The sequence below is a fragment of the Hemicordylus capensis genome, chromosome 5, assembly GCF_027244095.1.
Source record: "Hemicordylus capensis ecotype Gifberg chromosome 5, rHemCap1.1.pri, whole genome shotgun sequence".
NCBI classification, from domain to species: domain Eukaryota; kingdom Metazoa; phylum Chordata; class Lepidosauria; order Squamata; family Cordylidae; genus Hemicordylus; species Hemicordylus capensis.
Window position 1 is genome coordinate 30,844,824 of NC_069661.1, and position 19,709 is coordinate 30,864,532.

General features: G+C 45.3%; 1 protein-coding gene across 1 annotated transcript in view; it reads left to right on the top strand.

Annotated features, from left to right (window-relative positions):
• Positions 1–16,534: 16,534 nt before the first annotated feature.
• The window catches only part of LOC128325700 (alcohol dehydrogenase 1B-like), a 29,936-nt gene continuing 26,761 nt past the window's right edge, over positions 16,535–19,709 (top strand). Inside the window, exon 1 of the mRNA XM_053251363.1 lies at positions 16,535–16,658. Coding sequence (XP_053107338.1) covers positions 16,641–16,658 — 18 coding nt within the window. The 5' untranslated portion in view covers positions 16,535–16,640. The remainder of the gene's footprint in view (positions 16,659–19,709) is intronic.

The window sequence follows — 19,709 nt, forward strand, 5'->3', positions numbered from 1 at the left end:
CATAGTCAGGGGCGTAACGATAGGGAGGGGCAGGGGAGAACGTGCCCCGGGCGCCACCTCGTTTGGTCACGTGGGGGGTGCCAAAAAGTGCCCCCGCTGATCCCCTGCCTTTGGTGAAAATTTATTATTATTATTATTATTATTATTATTATTATTATTATTATTTTGGTGCAGAGGTCCCCCTCCCCCCTCCCCCGGTCGCAGCGCACCCCCCCATTGCTCATCTCATCCGCTTCCTGGGGCTGGGGCGGCGAGGCGAACGAGCGGCATTACTTTGCTCTATAAAGCCCCTCGAACTCCTTCCACAACTCCCCTTCTTCATTCGCAGCGGCTCCCACTTCCCACCACGCCCCTTCCATCCTCCACATTCACTCCAGGCTGCTGCGCCCTCGCACAAACTCTCTCCACCTCCTTGGCACTCGTGCCTTTCTTCCGCCGCCTTCCCTCGCACGCGCTCTCCCCACTGGTCCCTCTTTCGGTGACGTGAAGGGGCACGCAGTGGCAGCACCTCCACACACGCTGCTTAAAAAGAAGAAGAAAAGAGGGAGCGAAACATGAGAGCACTAGTGAGCTCCAGCTCCCGCCGGCAGCAGCAGCAGAGGAGGAGGCGGCGGCAGCGGCGGCTGCAGCAGCAGCACCACCACACCCCATTGTTGGAGAGCCATTCAAGCTGCCGCCGCCGCTACATCTGGACGCTACAAAGCTTCGGCTCCGAGTTCCATGCTTTTTGCCCAGGAGCTCCAACATGGGGAGCCCTTTCTGGCACCTTGTTTTCCTGGGCTGTTCTGCTGCCGCTGCAGGTTGCTCTCCAATCTCTCTCTCTCTCTCTCTCTGAGCTCCCCCCGCCAGCCACCTTCCTCTCCCTTTGGGCTCCTTTCTGTAGTTATTTGCAGGTCTGCCCCGGCAGGGGTTGGAGAGGATTTGCTTTGAGGAACGGCTGCTCGGCAACCAAAGTGAACTGCGCGCAGTTGAAGCTTGGAGGATTCTCCACCATACCACCACCACCCGCAGCGAACAAAGCTGCCGGGTTGGGATGCTTGGGCGGGACTCTAGGAAGTGCAGCTTGTTGCTTGCAAAAGGGTGCCTCATTGGGAGGCAAAACCAGACTAGGAGCCCTTCTCTCTCTCCTCCACCTTCTCTCTGAAATGCCTCCGAGGTAAATGAGATAATATGCCTTTTCAAAACAGTTGCTGACTCTTCAGTGGCTTCATAGAAGTCAAGTGCAGTGCAAAAGAGACAGAAAAACATCAAAATACAGGTGAAACTCGGAAAATTAGAATATCGTGCAAAAGTCCATTAATTTCAGTAATGCAAATTAAAAGGTGAAACTGATATATGAGACAGACGCATTACATGCAAAGCGAGATAAGTCAAGCCTTAATTTGTTATAATTGTGATGATCATGGCGTACAGCTCATGAAAACCCCAATTCCACAATCCCAGAAAATTAGAATATTACATGGAACCAAGAAGACAAGGATTGAAGAATAGAACAATATCGGACCTCTGAAAAGTATAAGCATGCATATGTATTCAGTACTTGGTTTGGGCCCCTTTTGCAGCAATTACTGCCTCAATGCGGCGTGGCATGGATGCTATCAGCCTGTGGCACTGATGAGGTGTTATGGAAGACCAGGATGCTTCATTAGCGGCCTTCAGCTCTTCTGCATTGTTTGGTCTCATGTCTCGCTCATCCTTCTCTTGGCAATGCCCCATAGATTCTCTATGGGGTCAGGTCAGGCGAGTTTGCTGGCCAATCAAGCACAGTACACTGTATACTTTTCAGAGGTCCGATATTGTTTTATTCTTCAATCCTTGTCTTCTTGGTTCCATGTAATATTCTAATTTTCTGAGATTGTGGATTTGGGGTTTTCATGAGCTGTACGCCATGATCATCACAATTATAACAAATTAAGGCTTGACTTATCTCGCTTTGCATGTAATGCGTCTGTCTCATATATCAGTTTCACCTTTTAATTTGCATTACTGAAATTAATGGACTTTTGCACGATATTCTAATTTTCCGAGTTTCACCTGTAGGAGGGCGGGGGAAAGAGGGCAGACACTATCTTATTATCCCAAGAGCTAAACAAACAAACACTCCCCACTCAAGGCTCTCCTTGAGTGCGGTGCTTCGGCTTTGCAGAGGAGGGGGCGTGACGCCGACGCCGCTGCAGCCCTGCTCGGCCTGGCCCCTTAGAAGGCGCTCCTCCTGCTCAGCTGGGGGATTTACTCCCGAGTAAACATGCTCAGGTTGCAGCCTTGAGATGGGGAGGTCAGCAGCTCCGGTTTGCCGCTGTAAGTATACAAATATACTTTTCAGGGTTCTCGGAGTGGCTGCCCAGTCATAAAATTAAGCTCAATTTTAACTTCGTAAACCTGGTAGAACAATAAGAACACACTTAAAAGCCGGCCAAACTGTGAAAACAGTCAACGAAAATCAATTCATTGATCTGCCAGAAGGCACTTATTAGCAACAGTAGTAGTCATTTTACAGTCAAAGATCAGATACCTTATTAGCAATATTCTAAGGTCTTTTGAAAGGAAGTTGCTTGCAAAATAGTTTGTTCAACTTATTTTAATTAAAACTTGCATGTAATGTGGGTTTTAGTGCTTTGTGGGGGAGAAAGAAGGTGGTGTAGATCCTTTAAAATCTTGCAGAAAGCCTTGGATACGCTATAAAATGACATCAAGGTTCATAAATTGGAGCACATGAGTTAGTAGCACTGTATAAACCTACCCACTTTTCCTGGGTAGGATCCTAATATATCCATTACAGATAATGTGCTCCGTTTCAAAGGTAGATCTGTTTTGCAAGTTTTCCTGATTTTTTTTTCTTAGAGAAAGTGGCTTTGTGGGAGGAGATCTGTGAGGAGGGCTGTTGCTGAAAGCTGCTGACAGATTGCTGAGCCAGACAACACAATACCTGAACCTGAGTTTCCAAACTCGTGCGGGCTGAAAAGCTTCCAGCTATAATTTCACCTGCCTGCTTTATCGGCTTTCCCGTTGTGCAATTTCCCAGTCTATAAAATGGAAGAATAAAAGAGTCCCTCCTTTCCCCTCCTCCCATTATCTCAGCCTTAGTCATTTTTTTTTAATTTTTACATATTTTTATACCGCCCAAAAGTTACGTCTCATAATTGACTTCCTATTTTAGGTATGGAGGATGGGGACTAGAGCTCAGGGGGTGAGTGCCTTCTTTGCATGCAGAAGATCCCAGGTTCAATCCCTACCTCCAGGTAGGGCTGGGAGAAACTCCTGCCTGAAACCTTGGAGAGCTGCTGCCAGTCAGTGTGGGCAATAGTGAGCTAGGTGGACCAATATCTGACTCTGTAGACAGCTTCCTACGTAATCAAACCATAACTTGCCCTTATGTTCAATCCAATTGGATGCATTCACATTCACAGCTTACATCCAATAAACTGCTGAGTAAGTCCTCCAAACTAGGATCACACAGTGCGGTTTGCAATTCTGGTATATGAAGGGCCCAAACCTCAGTTTTGCTGTTCAGGTGTATAGGCAAACGGTGATTTAATTAAACCAGGAGCTTATTTATTAAGACTGTGTATGAGAGGGAAGCAGGAAGAGGAGGAGATCATGGCTCAAATAATAGCAATAGCAATAGCACTTACATTTATATACCGCTCTATAGCTAGAAGCTCTCTAAGCGGTTTACAATGATTTAGCATATTGCCCCCAACATTCTGGGTACTCATTTTACCGACCTCGGAAGGATGGAAGGCTGAGTCAACCTTGAGCCCCTGGTCAGGATCGAACTTGTAACCTTCTGGTTACAGGGCAGCAGTTTTACCACTGCACCACCAGGGGCTCTTATTGGTGGCTGAATGTGGCCATTGATTTTCCAAGGAATACAACCAACGTAAAGTGTGCTACAAATAGACATTATTATGGAATTAATAAACATAGAATATCTATGATAGACTAGAATATATGTCTATTATAATTTAAGTCTCTATTATAATATAAGCATAAATCTTGAATAGACTAGAATATCTATGATGGAAAAGACTAGAATACCTGTCTTGTCTTTTCCATTTTGGGACACAAAACCTATTACTATGTTTAAAAGCATTTATTTTCTGGCCATGAGGACTGCAAACTTAGGATGTTGGTATGCAAGACATTTCTTTAGAAATATATATTTTAAGAGCCTTGTAGCCTCATGTTTCCTTTTCCTGTCCCAGTATACTTGCACGGATGCAGCCCACAACCCACATTCGACTATGGCTGTGACACATTTCCATATTTCCGGGGGTGGCGGGGTGGCGGCGGCGGGGGGGGGGCGCAATTTCAGTGCTTTCCCCGGGCGCCGTTTTCCCTAGTTACGCCTCTGCTCATAGTGCTTGTCATAGATGGACAAACCACAAGGAGATTACTCACTCTCTGTCCTACCTCTCAAACGCACAACCAGAAAACATTGGCTTAATCATGTACTTCTTTCTGCCTGCTCATCCACATTTCAAAAGACTATTTCTAACCTTTCAAAATGCAGTACTGGTGACAAAACTGACACACCAGCCAGGTCACTTGCTTTTTTATGGCTACAAATGGATGAGGGAGAATAAACTGAAACTGAATCCAGATAAGACGGAGGTACTTACTGTGCAGGGTCAGAACTCCAGAGATGATTTTGATCTACCTGTTCTGGATGGGGTCACACTTCTCCAAAAGGAACAGGTTCACAGTCTGGGAGCACTTCTGGATCCACACCTCTCTTTGGTTTCTCAGGTTGAGGCGGTGGCCAGGGGTGCTTTTTATCAGCTCCGGCTGATACACCAGCTGCGTCTGTTTCTTGAGATGAACGACCTCAAAACAGTGGTACATATGTTGGTAACCTCCAGACTTGACTTCTGCAATGCGCTCTGTGTGGGGCTGCCTTTGTACATAGTCCGGAAGCTTCAGTTGGTACAGAACGCGGCAGCCAGGTTGGTCTCTGGGTCATCTCAGAGGGACCACATCGCTCCTTTGTTGATAGAATTACACTGGCTGCCAATAGGTTTCCGGGCAAAATACAAAGTGCTAGTCATAACTTATAAAGCCCTAAATGGCTTAGGCCCTGGGTATCGAAGAGAACGTCTTCTTCATTATGATCCCCACCGCCCATTGAGGTTGTCCGGAGAGGTCCGTCTCCAGTTGCCACCAGCTCAGCTGGTGGCCACATGGGGGCGGGCTTTCTCAGTTGCTGCCCCGAGACTGTGGAATGTGCTCCCTGCTGAGATGCGATCCTCCTCATCTTTGACAATTTTTAAGAAGCATTTGAAAACCCACCTCTTCACCCACGCCTTTTCTGTTCTTTAAAAATTGTAAGGTTTTAATTTGTGGCTGATTTTAAAATTGTTAAATTGTTTTAAGTTTTTGTATATATTTTAACTTGTTTTATACTATGTTAACCCCCCAGAGACGCAAGTTTGGGGCAGTGTACAAATGTAATAAAAACAAACAAACAAACAAAATGTATTTGTATTTTTGCAGACCCTGTAATTAGAGACCTTCTCTCTGGTCGAGAGATTAGTAGCCCTACCATTAAGCCAATTAGCCCCAAGGACAATAAATCTCCTAGCTGTGGCAAAGCCAAGCAAGCTACCACCAATTTAGTGCATTGTGAGTACCACCACAATTGTCAGTGCATTTGTCAGACATTCGTTCGAGTTCTGAAAGTGGTAGTGAAACAGATGATGCAGGGCCCACCCCCAACAAGCCCACCATCAGGTGGATTGACTGGCCTGCTGGACCTGTGGGTTAGCCTTACAGACGCCTGACATCACAGATATCACAAAATCTTCCTTTCACAATGCAGACTCGGGCCAGAGGCGTAACTAGGGAAAATGGAGCCTAGGGCAAGCACTGAAATTGCGCCCCTCCGTGCCCCCCCCCCCGTCCAAACATCTGACACACATCTTTCGGTAAACTTGTCTTTTACCATAATATTAGCTCAAAAATACAAAAATATAAAATTACAAAAATACAAAAAATACATGTGTGTGCATAGGATTGTAGTCTTAAACAATCCCCACTCATCTTCTAAAGAGTTAAAATTAGCATTAAGAAGAAACCAGCTGTTTAAGACTTGGTCTGTCTTCATCCAAGCTATTTTAATTAGATTTTTTAAAACATGCCCAGTATTTCCTTACGATGGGCTATTCTGTTAAAAAAAACACACCAAAAAACTAAGGCTGCAACGTGTGCACTGTTACCTAGGAGCAAGTCCCACTGAACTGACTTAATGGTATTTAGTTAGGAGTCATTGCAAGCTGCATGTGTTTTAATATTTCAAAGCTGTTTTGCCCCAAATTAATCTTGTCTCCATGTTCTCTTTTCCTATTAATCATATTGTAGAATCAGCAATAATAATTTTTAAAAAGCAAAACTGTTCTTTAAATGCAGTTATAGTATTATGTCTACAAATGGATGCTTAGTAGTCTGCTTTTGTATCCCATATCTGACATTTATTATGAAAGATGTCAGATATGGCATACAAAAGCAGACTACTAAGCATCCATTTGTGGAAATAATACTATAACTGCATTTAAAGAATGGTTTTGCTTTTTTTAATTATTATTGCTGATTCTACAATATGATTCTACAACATTATGAAGTTCAGGCTGTGAGCTATAGACTGAATTTGACTGCAATCTGAGAGTCCTTTGGAAAGATGCACTTTCCAAAATCTAACAGGATGGTGGTCTGTCAGAATATGTAGGGCACTGGATGTTTGTTGCATGCTGCACTCAAGTGCTCTAGTTCATAAGCCACCATACTTTAATCAATAATACCCCCAGCCACTTAGACTTTAGCTTTTTATTCTCAGTGGAGATTGATACCTCTCCCCCTTTATATTTAGAAGCTCAAAGCAGCCTGAAGGGTTAGTATTCCTGCAACTAACCTTAAAGTAGAGTGGGGGCAGAGAGCTTGAATGAGTATCTGTTAACACGTGCAAAGAGCCCTTAGGACTCGCTCTGTTTGAAAATGGAAAGCTGTTTTGCAAAAGGCAGGAGAATTCAAATTTCTTCCAAACGGCACAAGCAAGCCAGAACCTTGGCACTTTCCCCTTCATGCAGAGACAGAGTAGAAGCCCAGAAGCCCCTTCTCTTCGCTAGAAGAGAAACCTGGATCCTGCCTGTCTTTCTTTCACAGCTCTCCAATGTGCCTCTTCAATTCCCGCCTTACTGCGAGCGGCTTGGGTCCTGCTCCTGCAAGGCTCCCTATGCTAATTGGAGAACAAGGGAAGGGAGCAGAGCGCAATTCGAGAATGGGAGGAAAAACCTCCTCCTCCCCTGCATTAAATGGCAGAACATGTTAATGAAGTGGGAGTAAGGGTGAAAGAAATAGGAGTTAGAAGCAAGCAAAGCTGCTTTCAGATACTGCCTCAGAGAACAGCCCCTGGGAGTCCCCCCGCCCCCGCCAAAGCAAGATTGTTTAAAGGAATTTGTAGATTTCATTCCTCCTTGCTAAAAGAGTGCTGCAAATGCCAGAGAAGGAAGGTGGCAGGGGATGGGGAGGAAGATTTCAGATGGTAAAAAAGCTGATCTCTGTTCGTAGATGAATAAGCCCAGCCACCGGGGGGGGGGGGGAGGAGAAGGCACGTGACCGGGAAACTGCGAGCAGGAGAGGGTTTTAAAAGAAACTTCCCCCCTCCCTCCCTTTGCTAATGAAATTGCCGGTTACAAACAGCAACGCGGTGCGTTTGTTAGGTGTCTGCTCATGAGCGAAGGGGAAGGCTCCTTGAGCTGAGCGCCCCGATTCTCCGTGTCTCTCTGTGACTCCCTCCCTTGCCTTGCTTGTCCACTCAAGGTGGGGTTTTTAAAATGGTAGTTCACTATAGGCACACAGAAAGAGCTGCAGGGAAAGGGAAAAGCTCTGCAGCAGGGCTGCGCTCGGTGGTGGCAAGGAGAAGATTTTTTGGGGGGGGGGCTGGAGTTGTGAGCAATGCTCTGAGCAGCTGAGGGAACAGACACTGTGGAAGCAGCCAGGCCGGCTACTTTTCACAGCTCGCAGGCTCCCTCCCCCTGCCACCTCCGCGGCCCGCCGCCGTCAAAACTAAGGTCTCCACCACACCACCACAATCCTCCTAGCCTAGCCTACACACACCTCCACTCTCCCTCCAGCAGATTTCTCTCTCTCTCTCTCTGTTTCCATCCTGGTTGTGTTCCTTCCCGCCCGACCCCATGCCCCACCAGTCCACTGCCCAGACACACGATATGAAGGACACAATACACACAAACATTTCTTTGTTGAAATGACTGCTCAGTGCGGCTGCAGCACACTTACTTTGGCATCAACAATAACACAGGCAGAATCAGAATGGGTAAAAATCGCTCCCATCCCTCCTCGCGTCAGCAGCCAGGCCATGCATAGCAGCCAGTGGCAGCAGCACACACTACACGAGGGCAGCACGCTGTGCTACTCCTCGTCATCCAGCCATCATGGGAGAGTGCCTGCATCACCTGGACAGATCTTGCGACTTGTGAGTTTCACAGCACACCTGCATCGAAGGGGGGAGGGGGAGGGGACCGCTGCCTGGACTAAATTTTTTTAAAATTTTTTTTAAAAAAAAAATGTGGTGAGGGGGTGGGTCATGGCAGGCACTTTGCACCCCTCCTTCAGCTGAGCCTAGGGCACGTGCCCTGCCTGCCCCCCTTGGTTATGCATCTGCAGACCCCCAGGCAGGTGCCCACGTGGAACCCAACCTAGGGGAAAAGGTGCTCACGTCTCCCAACAGCCTCCAAGAACCTTCTCTCACACCTGCAAGCCTCCTGAGTCATGAAGCATGTTAGGGACCTCTGCCAGAGACCGCTGCCTTGCAAGACCTTCACCCTGGAATGCTATTTGCTAGGAAACCACATTTTGACAAGGTCACTCTGCTGCTAGTCTCAGCCAGCCTGTATGAAACGGCCACCTCAGGGGAAAGACTCCATGTCCCCCACATCATCTCCACAACCTATCCTGGATGTCCCAGAGAGTCTGTCGCTCCCCCAGTTCCATTTGCCTCCCAACTTGAGCCATGATCCTTCAGAAGATGAGATTCCTTCGGGGCAGTCATTGCCTCAGAAGCAAAAACAGGTACATACTTGCCTGCAAGTAGACCAGTTGACAGAGGTAGGGGTCCCCGCATTGCCCCCACTGATCCAGGCCCTCTCTGTAACCCCAGAGGTCACTGACACACAAGGCATGGGTCCAGGAACTCTCCTTGATAGTGACCCCTCTCTGATGCCTCTTTGCTGCATTAATCTCTCCAGATGGCTTGACTGAGTCACAGGAACCTCTGATCCACTCCACAGAGATTTCATACCAGGGAGGATCAGCATCCACAGAGTTGGGTGCCCAGGAACTTGTAAGCATTCCACCTGCTTTCTCCCTTTATGACTTATGCTTATCCCACCAAGCCTGTCTGGATCCTTTGACATCGCAGGATCCCCTCACACAACCTCTAGCTCTACAAAATGACACCCAGTAGACCAGTGTAAAGTCACCTTCTTAACATGGAATGTTGCTAGGTGGGGTTCCTCTGTCACAGACCCCTCCTTCAGAGACTATCTCACCTGCCATAATATTATTCTGATTTCAGTAATCCTGGACAACTGAGGAGTTATTACTCAATGGATTTCACTCATATGAAGTTGGAGCCGTACCTCGGACAGGCCGAAACTACTTCCACTGCTCAAGCAATATGCTTTTGGCAGTATTGATTAAATTTAGCTGCTGTGAAATGTTGATAATTAATATTTATTTCCCTCCACAACAGAGGATGCTACAGGTCTGATAAATGTAGGCTGAACTTGAAAACGACACAGCAGACAGCCTCCTTTCCATTCCTAATGCATAGATGGTGATGGGTGGTGATTTCAGTTGCTAGGCTAGGTCCTGATGAACATACCTTATACACTCAACAGAGGGCCTATCCACCCAATCCTGAGGTAGATGGGCTCTCTCTTATTCACCTTTCAAAGGACCAGAGGTCAAATTATGTGGGTCTCTGCCTGAGTCTAATGACTACCAGACTTAACTTCTTCATTTTGTATGGCTCACTTGAAAATGACCATCCCACCGAGTTCACCTATCTGGCCAGCTCCAGAATGAGCCTGATCAACTACTTTATCACCTTAGGGAACCTGCTCCCTCTGGTGGAGAGATTTGAGGTCACCCCCAAATTTGATCTTTGGCTCCTTTTAAAGCCCTTCATTCACTAGCCCCACAGAGAGAATTGTTATAATCCCCCCATATCCTTGCTGAGAGGAGCATATTGCCGTGTTAAATGGTGCCCACAGTTGGATCAAGTGCTAAGTGAGCTACTTGCCTCTGACCACCTGAGCGCATTTAATCATCCCTACTAATAACCCTGCTGGTGTGCCCTTGGAGTCCTACAATGCTCTAGTCAAGGAACTACAGCAGCTCCTCTCTCGTAAGAACTGTGAACCACATGTACAGCACCAGCAGGCCTCCAAGCAGTGGTTTGACAAGGATGCCAAAAAGGCCCTTGCCACCACCTATCAAGTCTATAAATCTAGTTCTGGACTGTTGGCTGCACAGAATCTCCTTCAGCAGAAAAGACAGTACAAACTCCTGCTGGACTCTAAGAAAAGAGATGCAATGAAAGATGCCTGGATGGGCCTAATTCAGGCAGTTAGATCCAAAGATTCTGCTATGTTTTGGCGTCTTACAAAGCACTCTCCCAGCTATGGTCTGAACCACTTGGATTGTCACATTCACCCAGAGATCTGGGATAAATACTTTCATGACCTATATAAAGACCCTGCTGCTGCTGGTTGCGGAAGCCTCACCTGCACCATAGAGGATACCCCAGCATGGGCTCCAGTGTCAGCTTCGGAGAACCACAGTCTAGTCACCCAATTAAGACTGAGGAAGAATACAGGGGATGACCTTATTCTGCTGGAGCCTGTTAAAAATAATCTGGACTGGTAGGCCCCTATTCTGGCATCACTTTTCACCCATGTTGATGCGAATGGCCAAATTTCCAAGGACTGGGGGGTAGCGATCATTGTCCTCATATTTAAAAAGAGCAGGAAGGATGGCCCCACCAATTACAGACCCATTAGTTTGCTCAATACTATTAGTAAACTTTATGTGAGACACCTATATGGGAAACTTAGGGATTGGCTGGAACAGGAAAATCTTCTTGTTGAGGAACAAGCAGGCTTCAGGGAAGGGCACTCCACTAACGATCAGTGCCTAGTTCTATAGCACCTCATCGGGAAATACTCCTCCTGCAGTGTGACCTCTTGTTATGCCACCTTCATTGATCTTAAGCAGCATTTGATTCCATCTCAGGTGTCAAACTATGGGAGAAGTTCGAATCTTCCTCCATTGACTGGCGCCAGGTGCTATATCTTTTTCACACCCTGCATGTACAGTAGATAAATCACTTAAGGTGAGATATAGCCCCCAAGGCCACCTCACAAGAGCTGTCACAAGAGCGTCAAGCAAAGATGCATTTTGGCTCCACTCCTCTTCAACTTTTACATTAACTCTATGGTGTGCCACATCAGCAATCCAGATTTCCACCCTCCAAAAGCTCACTGGGAGATACATTGCCATCCTGTTGCATGGAAATGATGTAGCTATCCTCTCAAGGACCCCCATTGACCTTAGAAGAGCACTGAGGGCCCTTATGCTGTACTGCAGGGAGGACTGCCTGAAAATCAGTTATTACAAAACTAAAATCATGGCTTTCACTAGGAGGCCCAAGATCCACCTTTGGCGGATTGAGGGGCATAAAATTGAGCAAGTTTCATGCTTCAAATACTTGGGGGTAGTCTTTCATTCTGGTGGCACTAGGAAAGCTCATGGGGAACATGTGGCTCTAAATGCTCAGAGAAGCTCCTCTGCCATTCTCAAATTCCTGCAGACAAAAGGAGGCTATTACGTACCTGTGGCTCTTGAACTGTTCGCAGCCAAGCCACTACCTCAGCAACTCTATGGTGCCCAACTGGGCCCCTTCCCCAATTTTGCGAAGAGGGCAGCACTCCAAGTAACAAAATGTGTCTCCAATGCCACTCTGCACCTGATCAAGCTGGAGGCTAGGATGTGGATGGCCATCCTCTGCTACTGACTCAGACTATCCTTTAGCCCAGTTGGTCTGGCCCCCCTAACCCTATGCGATGATTACAATCTAGCTAGATTCGGACAATCGAGACAAAAATAGCTAAGCTGGGCCTTTCCCCCTTGACCTTGTTTAGTATGGGTTGTTTACCAGGCTAAAGCCACCATCAAGCAGCACACTATAGACATTGAGCACCAAATCAATCTCAGCAGGGTCCCAAATGTTCATACTAGTGATAGATATTCTTCCTCCCCAGCAGCATACCTCACCCAACTGGAGATTCCAAAGCACAGAAGGGCATTCACTCTAGTTAGCTGTCATGGCCTCCCTTCATCTGTGCTAGAAGGCCGTTATAGAAGGACTCCATTTGCAGAGCGACTATGCCCTGTGGCTCAGGGCAGATCAAAACTACTGAGCATGTCCTCCACTGTTTGTTCTATAAAGACATTCACGTCTCTCTCATTCTTCCATTGCTATGCAAGCATACGGGACGTTTGAGCCAATTCTACAGCTCCTTGCTGCTTTCTGACTTTAAGCCTATCACATATAGCATTTCCAGGTTCTGTGCGGCAGCAACCAGCATTCGTTGGTGGATAGTAGGCAGTGAGTCTTAACAGCCTTGGTCTGACCCTTGGTGACTCAAGGTGGGCTCTATACTACATAGAAAGACTTACACTCCTCTCTCTCTCTTACTGCTCCTTATAACCTTATATTCTAGCCGTTATCCAGTTTTATAACTTAGGTTTTTATGTATTTCTGTCTTCTCATGTCTTTTAATCTCTTTACATCCATTTTAATGCCCCCCCCCTTATGCCTTTTATGTACTTATATGACTTTTATTACTTTTCATGTTTTTATGGCCTCATGCTTCTGGTATACTTTCTACTATTTTTAGTATTATTATGTACCTTAAGCACATGCCATATGTAATCACTTTTTATCTACTCTCACTTTTAACATGTAATCGCCCTTATACTTTATGCTGGTCTATGGCCATAATAAAGACTGATTGAGCAATCATCTTGATTACTCACTAGGTAAATTCTCAAGTGCATTGGCTGACATGATAAGAAAAGGTAACCAATAACCTGGGTTTCTGAAAAAACAAATTCAAAAGGGGGAAAGCCCATTTTCAAAACAGGTATGTTTCATATAGTTATATTTTATTTTGACAGAAATGTAGAACTTGAGGAAGGAGGATACTGAAGTGGGAACATTACCACTGGGCCAGTCGGTGGTGAGTGGGGGCGGGGCAGGAAGGCCATTTGGTGTGGTGTGGACCTTTTTTGGTGTGGACCTTTAGCTCAGAGGGGCCCTCAGATTTAGTCACTTGCTAATTGTGGCCTTATTTTCTCTTTTCATGTGTCATCATTTCTAATTTTTATTATGGCTTTTTGATTGATTGATTGATTGATTGATTAAGTGCTGTCAAGTCAGTGTCGACTCTTAGTGACCACATAGATAGATTCTCTCCAGGATGATCTGTCTTCAACTTGGCCTTTAAGGTCTCTCAGTGGTGCATTCATTGCTGTCGTGATCGAGTCCATCCACCTTGCTGCTGGTCATCCTCTTCTCTTTCCTTCAACTTTTCCCAGCATTATGGACTTCTCAAGGGATCTGGGCCTTTGCATAATGTGTCCAAAGTATGATAGTTTGAGCCTGGCTATTTGTGACTCAAGTGAAAATTCTGGATTGATTTGTTCTATGATTTGGGGTTGTTTTTTTTCAAAGTATGAGATTGATTAATTTACTATTTTTCTTTCTCTGTAATATCCGACGTGAAGCAGAAAGTTGGTAAAGGATGGTAGCAGAATTCTGGATTGCTACTTATAATTTCTGGAAGGTCAAAACAGGATATTATTTCCTATGTATGCACAACTTTGAAATGACTTGATGTATTTTCTGATGTGCTGCATGGAACGATAGTCTTATAGAAAGAATGTGAATCATGTATAGCAGTTTGTATCCCTGCCCCCCCCCCGCCCCATACTGCATAGAACACATTTGTGTATCAGGAAAATTTCACAGTATTTCATATCTTTACAACAGTTTCCTACATGCATACAGTGGTGCACTGTATGGGGGACGGGGCCATAACTCAGTGGTAGAGCCTCTGCTTTGCATGCATAAGCTCCCTTTTTTAGTCCTTGGCATTTCCAGGTAGGGCTGGGAAAGAGAATCTTTGGAGAGCTGCTGCCAGTCAGTGCAGACAATACTGAGCTGGACGGACCAATAGTCTGACTCAGTGTAAGGCAGCTTCATATGCATTCCTATGTGAAATAGACCCTTCATTCCTAACTGTATCTACATGAAGACAAATCTATGCATGTAGAAAGCTGATCCCTTCGCTTCAATGCACAAACATCGGGGTGGAGTCAGTCAGTGTGATCAGTCACTTGCTCTCCTTTCACACATAGAGAGAATGTCTGGAGCAGTCATGAGAAGGTTTCTGTTAATTAGGTTGCAAACAGTTTTATCTGATCTACAGCTGATCTATACATTATGCACAATGACACAGTAAAGCGGGGATACAATATTCTGGAAGGTATGTCGGCGTCATCTTTTGGAATATTCTCCCACATAAAAAGCTTCTTGGTTTTAAGAAAGGCACACATCACTGAGAAGGCTCATTTATTACTGTCACCGTGCTTCTAAGTGGATTTCCACATCCATGAGGGCAGGAAACGGCTGAGGTTCTGACCTGAAGTTCCGGTGCAGCAGTGTTGCTTTTCAAAAGGAGGATCCAGATGAAAGGAAAATGATCTCCCCTTGCTTCTGCAGCTGTTTGCACCACCCCAAAAAATGTCCCTTAATCTCAGGGAGCTATTTTCCAGGGGTGCATGCAAGTGTGGAAGGAAGGCAAGATCATTTTTCCTTATTCTGGAACCTTAACTGGAATGCAATACTGATGCCCTGGCACTTTGTTAGGATGTCAGACTTTGTTTATGAAAAATGAAAATGCGGACAGGGTCCAGTTTCCATGAAAAAAGAAGAAAAGGCCTGTGTAGCACAAAGATTGAATGGCCAGAGGCCATTTTTTTTTTTGGCTATACCTTAGTTATTTGTTTACGGCTTCTGTAGACAGGGGCACATCTAAACCCATCTAAAATCTGGACATTCACATTTAGATTTCAAGGAATTCTAATGCATGACCCTTTCCAAGCAGATAACTATCAACTAAACATTCAATGGGGCAATCCACATGGCCACAAGGGCATAGTCAGATGGGTGGGAGGGAAGGCAGGGTTTAACCTACCTTTCCCCAGGCAACCCCTCAGAGCCTGGGCAGCATGCAAACCATGCACCCACATGACTAGTGCTGCGATGAGTAGCATGGGTGAGTCTCTGTGCTGCTCCCGGCAGCGTTGGTAAACAGAGGCAGGGACATGTCCCGGCCTCCAGGAATCCCACAATCCATCATGCAATATGTGCGATGCATTCAAGGATTCCCCCAAGAGACAGGCGCTCTAGAGACAGCCCGTCTCTGTTCCACTGGGGCTAAACAGGGATGTGCATGAACCTGTTTGGTGTTCTATTCCTAGAACACCAAACAGGTTTGGAACCCCGCGTTTGAATCAGTTTGAAGGCGGGGGCGGGGACACCTTTAAGGACGAGGAGGATGCACCCCACCCCCATGTTTCCCCACCTTCAAACCAGCCCCTGCACATCTCTACTCAGCATAGCTCCAGCAAACACACAAGCAAGTAGCCCAGGTTAAGTGAGTGCTTGCTCCCCTAACCTGAGGCAACAGCTGGGCTTAAAAGCCAGGCTAGGTGGTGCTGGCCTGCCAGGCTCAGGCCTGATCCCCGCAGTTCTCACGCACAGCCTAACCCAGGCTGGATCTCCCTCGTCTGCACATGAGAACAGCCTCAATGTGTCTTTTCCCTTACTGGAGGAAAAGCTGTTTCCTTTAGTCATTCTTTAGTATTTGGAAGGGCTGTTCTTATGACAAGCATCCTAGTACCCAGCTCCAGGAGCTGTACTAGGTCAGAGGAGGGAAGGTGATCGTATGGGAGGCGGGTGAAGGATCCTACGCTGTTTCTTCCTACCTTGGTAATATGCTGGGTAGGACAATGCTGTCAGAGCCTGAGCCCACCTCTCACACAATCACTTCCCCCTCTTCCAACCTAGCTTCTAACTCACACACAACCGTAAATTGGGAGTCCAGCTCCTGAAACTGAGTAGGACGCTTGTCCTACCCAGTAAGCAGTCTTGTGAAGAGTCCTGAATTTGCTGGCTTTCCCTCAACTTCTTATGACAAATCTTGGACTTTACTACCTCTCCCAGGTTCCCTGTTGTACAAGGCTGGAGTTCCTCCTTTGGTGCTATCTAAAACACACAGTACCATAGCCATAATAAACGTCTTATGAAACAGCAGAAGGGAACAAAGTGGCAGTAGAGGAGTGGCTAAAGTTCCTTAGGGTGGGACTGGGGAAATGTTATGTTTGTTGAAAGGCAGGTCATATTTGTCCAACAGCTTTCAAGGAGAATCTTTCTACACTGAGGAAGACAAACAGCAGCGGTGAAACCATACGGAGGTGAAAGTACACATTCCAGCACCATGAGCACTGCAGGGAAAGTAAGTAGACAATTTCTTTTAACATTGCTTATTCATCCTAGACATGCATGGCACCGAGGGGGGGAAAATGACTAATTGTATTCCAATCAGGTTCAAAGAATTGCCTTTCAAGAATTTTACTTCTGTTTTCTTCTCGGTAGTCAACTTGATGCCAGATCACTGCCAGTGTTCCAAAAGACATTAAGTATGTGGGATAGGGTGTGGTATTTTGCTCAAGAAACACAAGTCTCCTAGGTGGTATTTGACACCTAAAAAACTGGCATTGATGTATAAAAACGTTTCAAACAAATATTGGAAATGTGGACACTCTGAAGGAATTTTTTTTTCATTTGTGGTGGTCTTGTAGGAAGGCTAAGGCCTTTTGGGACATGATGTTCAAAATGACATTTCCTAAGAAGCCAGAATCCTTCCTGCTGGGAATAACGCAAGGAGTGTTTTCTACAACCAACTTAACATTTTTTATGTATGCTACTACGGCGGCCAGAATAATATATGTGCAGAAATGGAAGAGTAACGAGCTGCCCTCAAAAGAAGATTGGCTGATAAAAATTTTGGAATATGCGGAGATGGCAAAACTTACAGTACTGATAAGAGACCAAAATTTGGAATACTTTAAAGAAGATTGGAAACCATTCTTATTATACTTAAAAAACTATTTTCCTAATATTGATTTTACAATATTTGAAATTTAGTTTGAAATTTAGGTTTGAAATTTAGTAATATTAGCAGGTTGGGTAGATCAAAATCGAGTTTGTAAGGTTTAAGATATATGTTTTGAATTATTATTATAGCAAGGGTTAATTATATAGTTGGTGATTCATGAGGAGGTGTGAGCAGGAAGTCAATATTTGTTAATGTGATGTCAATGTTAAGATATTGTTAAAATCAATAAAATTTTAAATGAAAAAAGAAAAGAAAAGAAAAAAGAAAAACAGGTCTCCTGGCTTTGCTTCAAGAAACACTTTGACTCCTGGCTTTTGTTTACAGATTTAAAAGTCTCCTCTTCTTTAAAGGTGATTCTCCTTTTAACAATGAAGGAGCTAGGCTTCCATTAGGAATGACTGCATTTGCAGGTAACGCAAAACCAGAGTCGAAGGGGTCAGAGGTTGCCAAACCTGTAGGTTTGAATGCCGGACACCCCGGTGAAACCCTGGTTCTGCACAGAGAGTGATCCAAGCTTTCGCTCTCTAACCTCCAATTTGAACCCTTGGGTTGTAGTGAATTTTGTTGCTCTAACTTGAGATTAACTGCAGCCAGCAGTACATCTGAATGTAGAACTGCAGGCTGCATTCCCTGCAACCTGAGTTGAGGGAGGAAGCTCCTCCTCTCTCTGGCTGTGATAGGCTATGTGGGCTGTCCTCTATGCAAGAACGAAGCCCACACAGCAGTTCCACCTCCCCTCTGCAGTGTCCCTGATGGCAGAGACACTGCTGTCATGGTTACATCTGAATTTGGACAGGAGAGAGGGGTGTGATGGGGAGCGGAAGCTCGGGTCCATTGTTATGTATGAATGCGGCCAATGTCTTCTATGCCCTGATCTATTGCATGGAGCCAAAATATTGTGGGAATGAGGCGGAAGAGTCCTGATGTGGTAGAAAAGACTGTACTACTTCAGACTACAGGTGTGTGGAATCACATTTATTAATGCTGTCTTCCATAAAAAGGAAAACACGATACTAGCAGAAACTTAACACTCAGAGAGAGTGGGCTGGGAGAGAAGCTTTCCCCCTGCTGTGCCAGATTTAAAAAAAACAAAAAACTTTAAGGAAGCTTTTTATTGGAAAGAGCGTTTTTTAAATATGCTCTTATCTTATCTGGTGTTTTATAGCAGCTTCCCTTATAAAAACAAAGCAATCTTATGTTTGTTCAACCTAAACTTTATTCCAGAAACAATTCCATTTTCTCCTTCTCCTTTCCCTCTCTCCTTTTTCTTTCTGACTGAGAATTGTTCATCACTTTCATCAGGCTCATCCATGAAGTCAAAACTGGAGGCTCTGAATGCCTGAACAGGGCTATGGAATACCAATATTAGCATGGTTGTGTGAACCCACACCAAGGCAGGAATCTCAGATGCATCTCAGGCAATAAACCACCTCAGCATGGGTTCATACAACCACACTAATGTTGGCAGCCCCATTAAACCTAGATTCAAACAATTTTGTGAACCAGTCCACTGACTGGCAGTGACTCTGCAAGATTTCAAGCAGGAGTTTTCCCCAGCCCTACCTGGAGATGCCTGGGATTGAACCTGGGAGATGCTCTGCCTCTGAGCTACAGACCCATCTCCAGACCTTTTTGAAAACAATGATATTGGTAATCCACAATATTATAAATTATGCACAAGCTCAAAACCATAAAATAATGTGGTTAGGGCACTCGTAGTTGAATGGTAAAGAAGGAACAATGGTGTTTATTGAGCAATTTGTTGACTATAGTTCAAGTCAGGGTTGCTTAACACTGGAAAAAAATGACTAATAAGAAATGCCTGCTCAAGAGAACTGCACGAGAAGGGCATGCCAATGCCTAGCTTTACTTATAGCAATGCCAACCCAGGCATACAGGAGAATAAGCATGTCAAATGTCTTGAAATGTAATTAAAAAAACAACTCGTAGACAAGAAATTCTAGATATTGTGCAACCATTAATTAGAAGCCTTTCCCCTCTTCTTTGAAGCTATGCAATATATTTGTGTTTGGCCTTATCATGAAACGATGTGTGGGTTTGTTACTTTCATATTCCTTTTAATGTTATGCGTAATCGTTTAAAAGTAATCGTGCGAAGTTTGAGGATCTAGATGAGGGCAATCTTGGCTCTCAACTGTTGTTGAGCTACAATTTCCATCATTTCCATCAACCCTAGCCACAATTTATTGGCTGTTCTAGACGAGGGCTTACGGGTGCCATCACTGCTGCAATCGCACAACCAGGCTCCATGATTGAGGAAAACATGAGAAGGGAGATGGGATGGAGAGGAAGACTGCTCTGCCTTCTCCCCCACTTCCCCACCCACATTGCCTTTAACTATCTGACACCATTTCTTTCTGCAGTACTG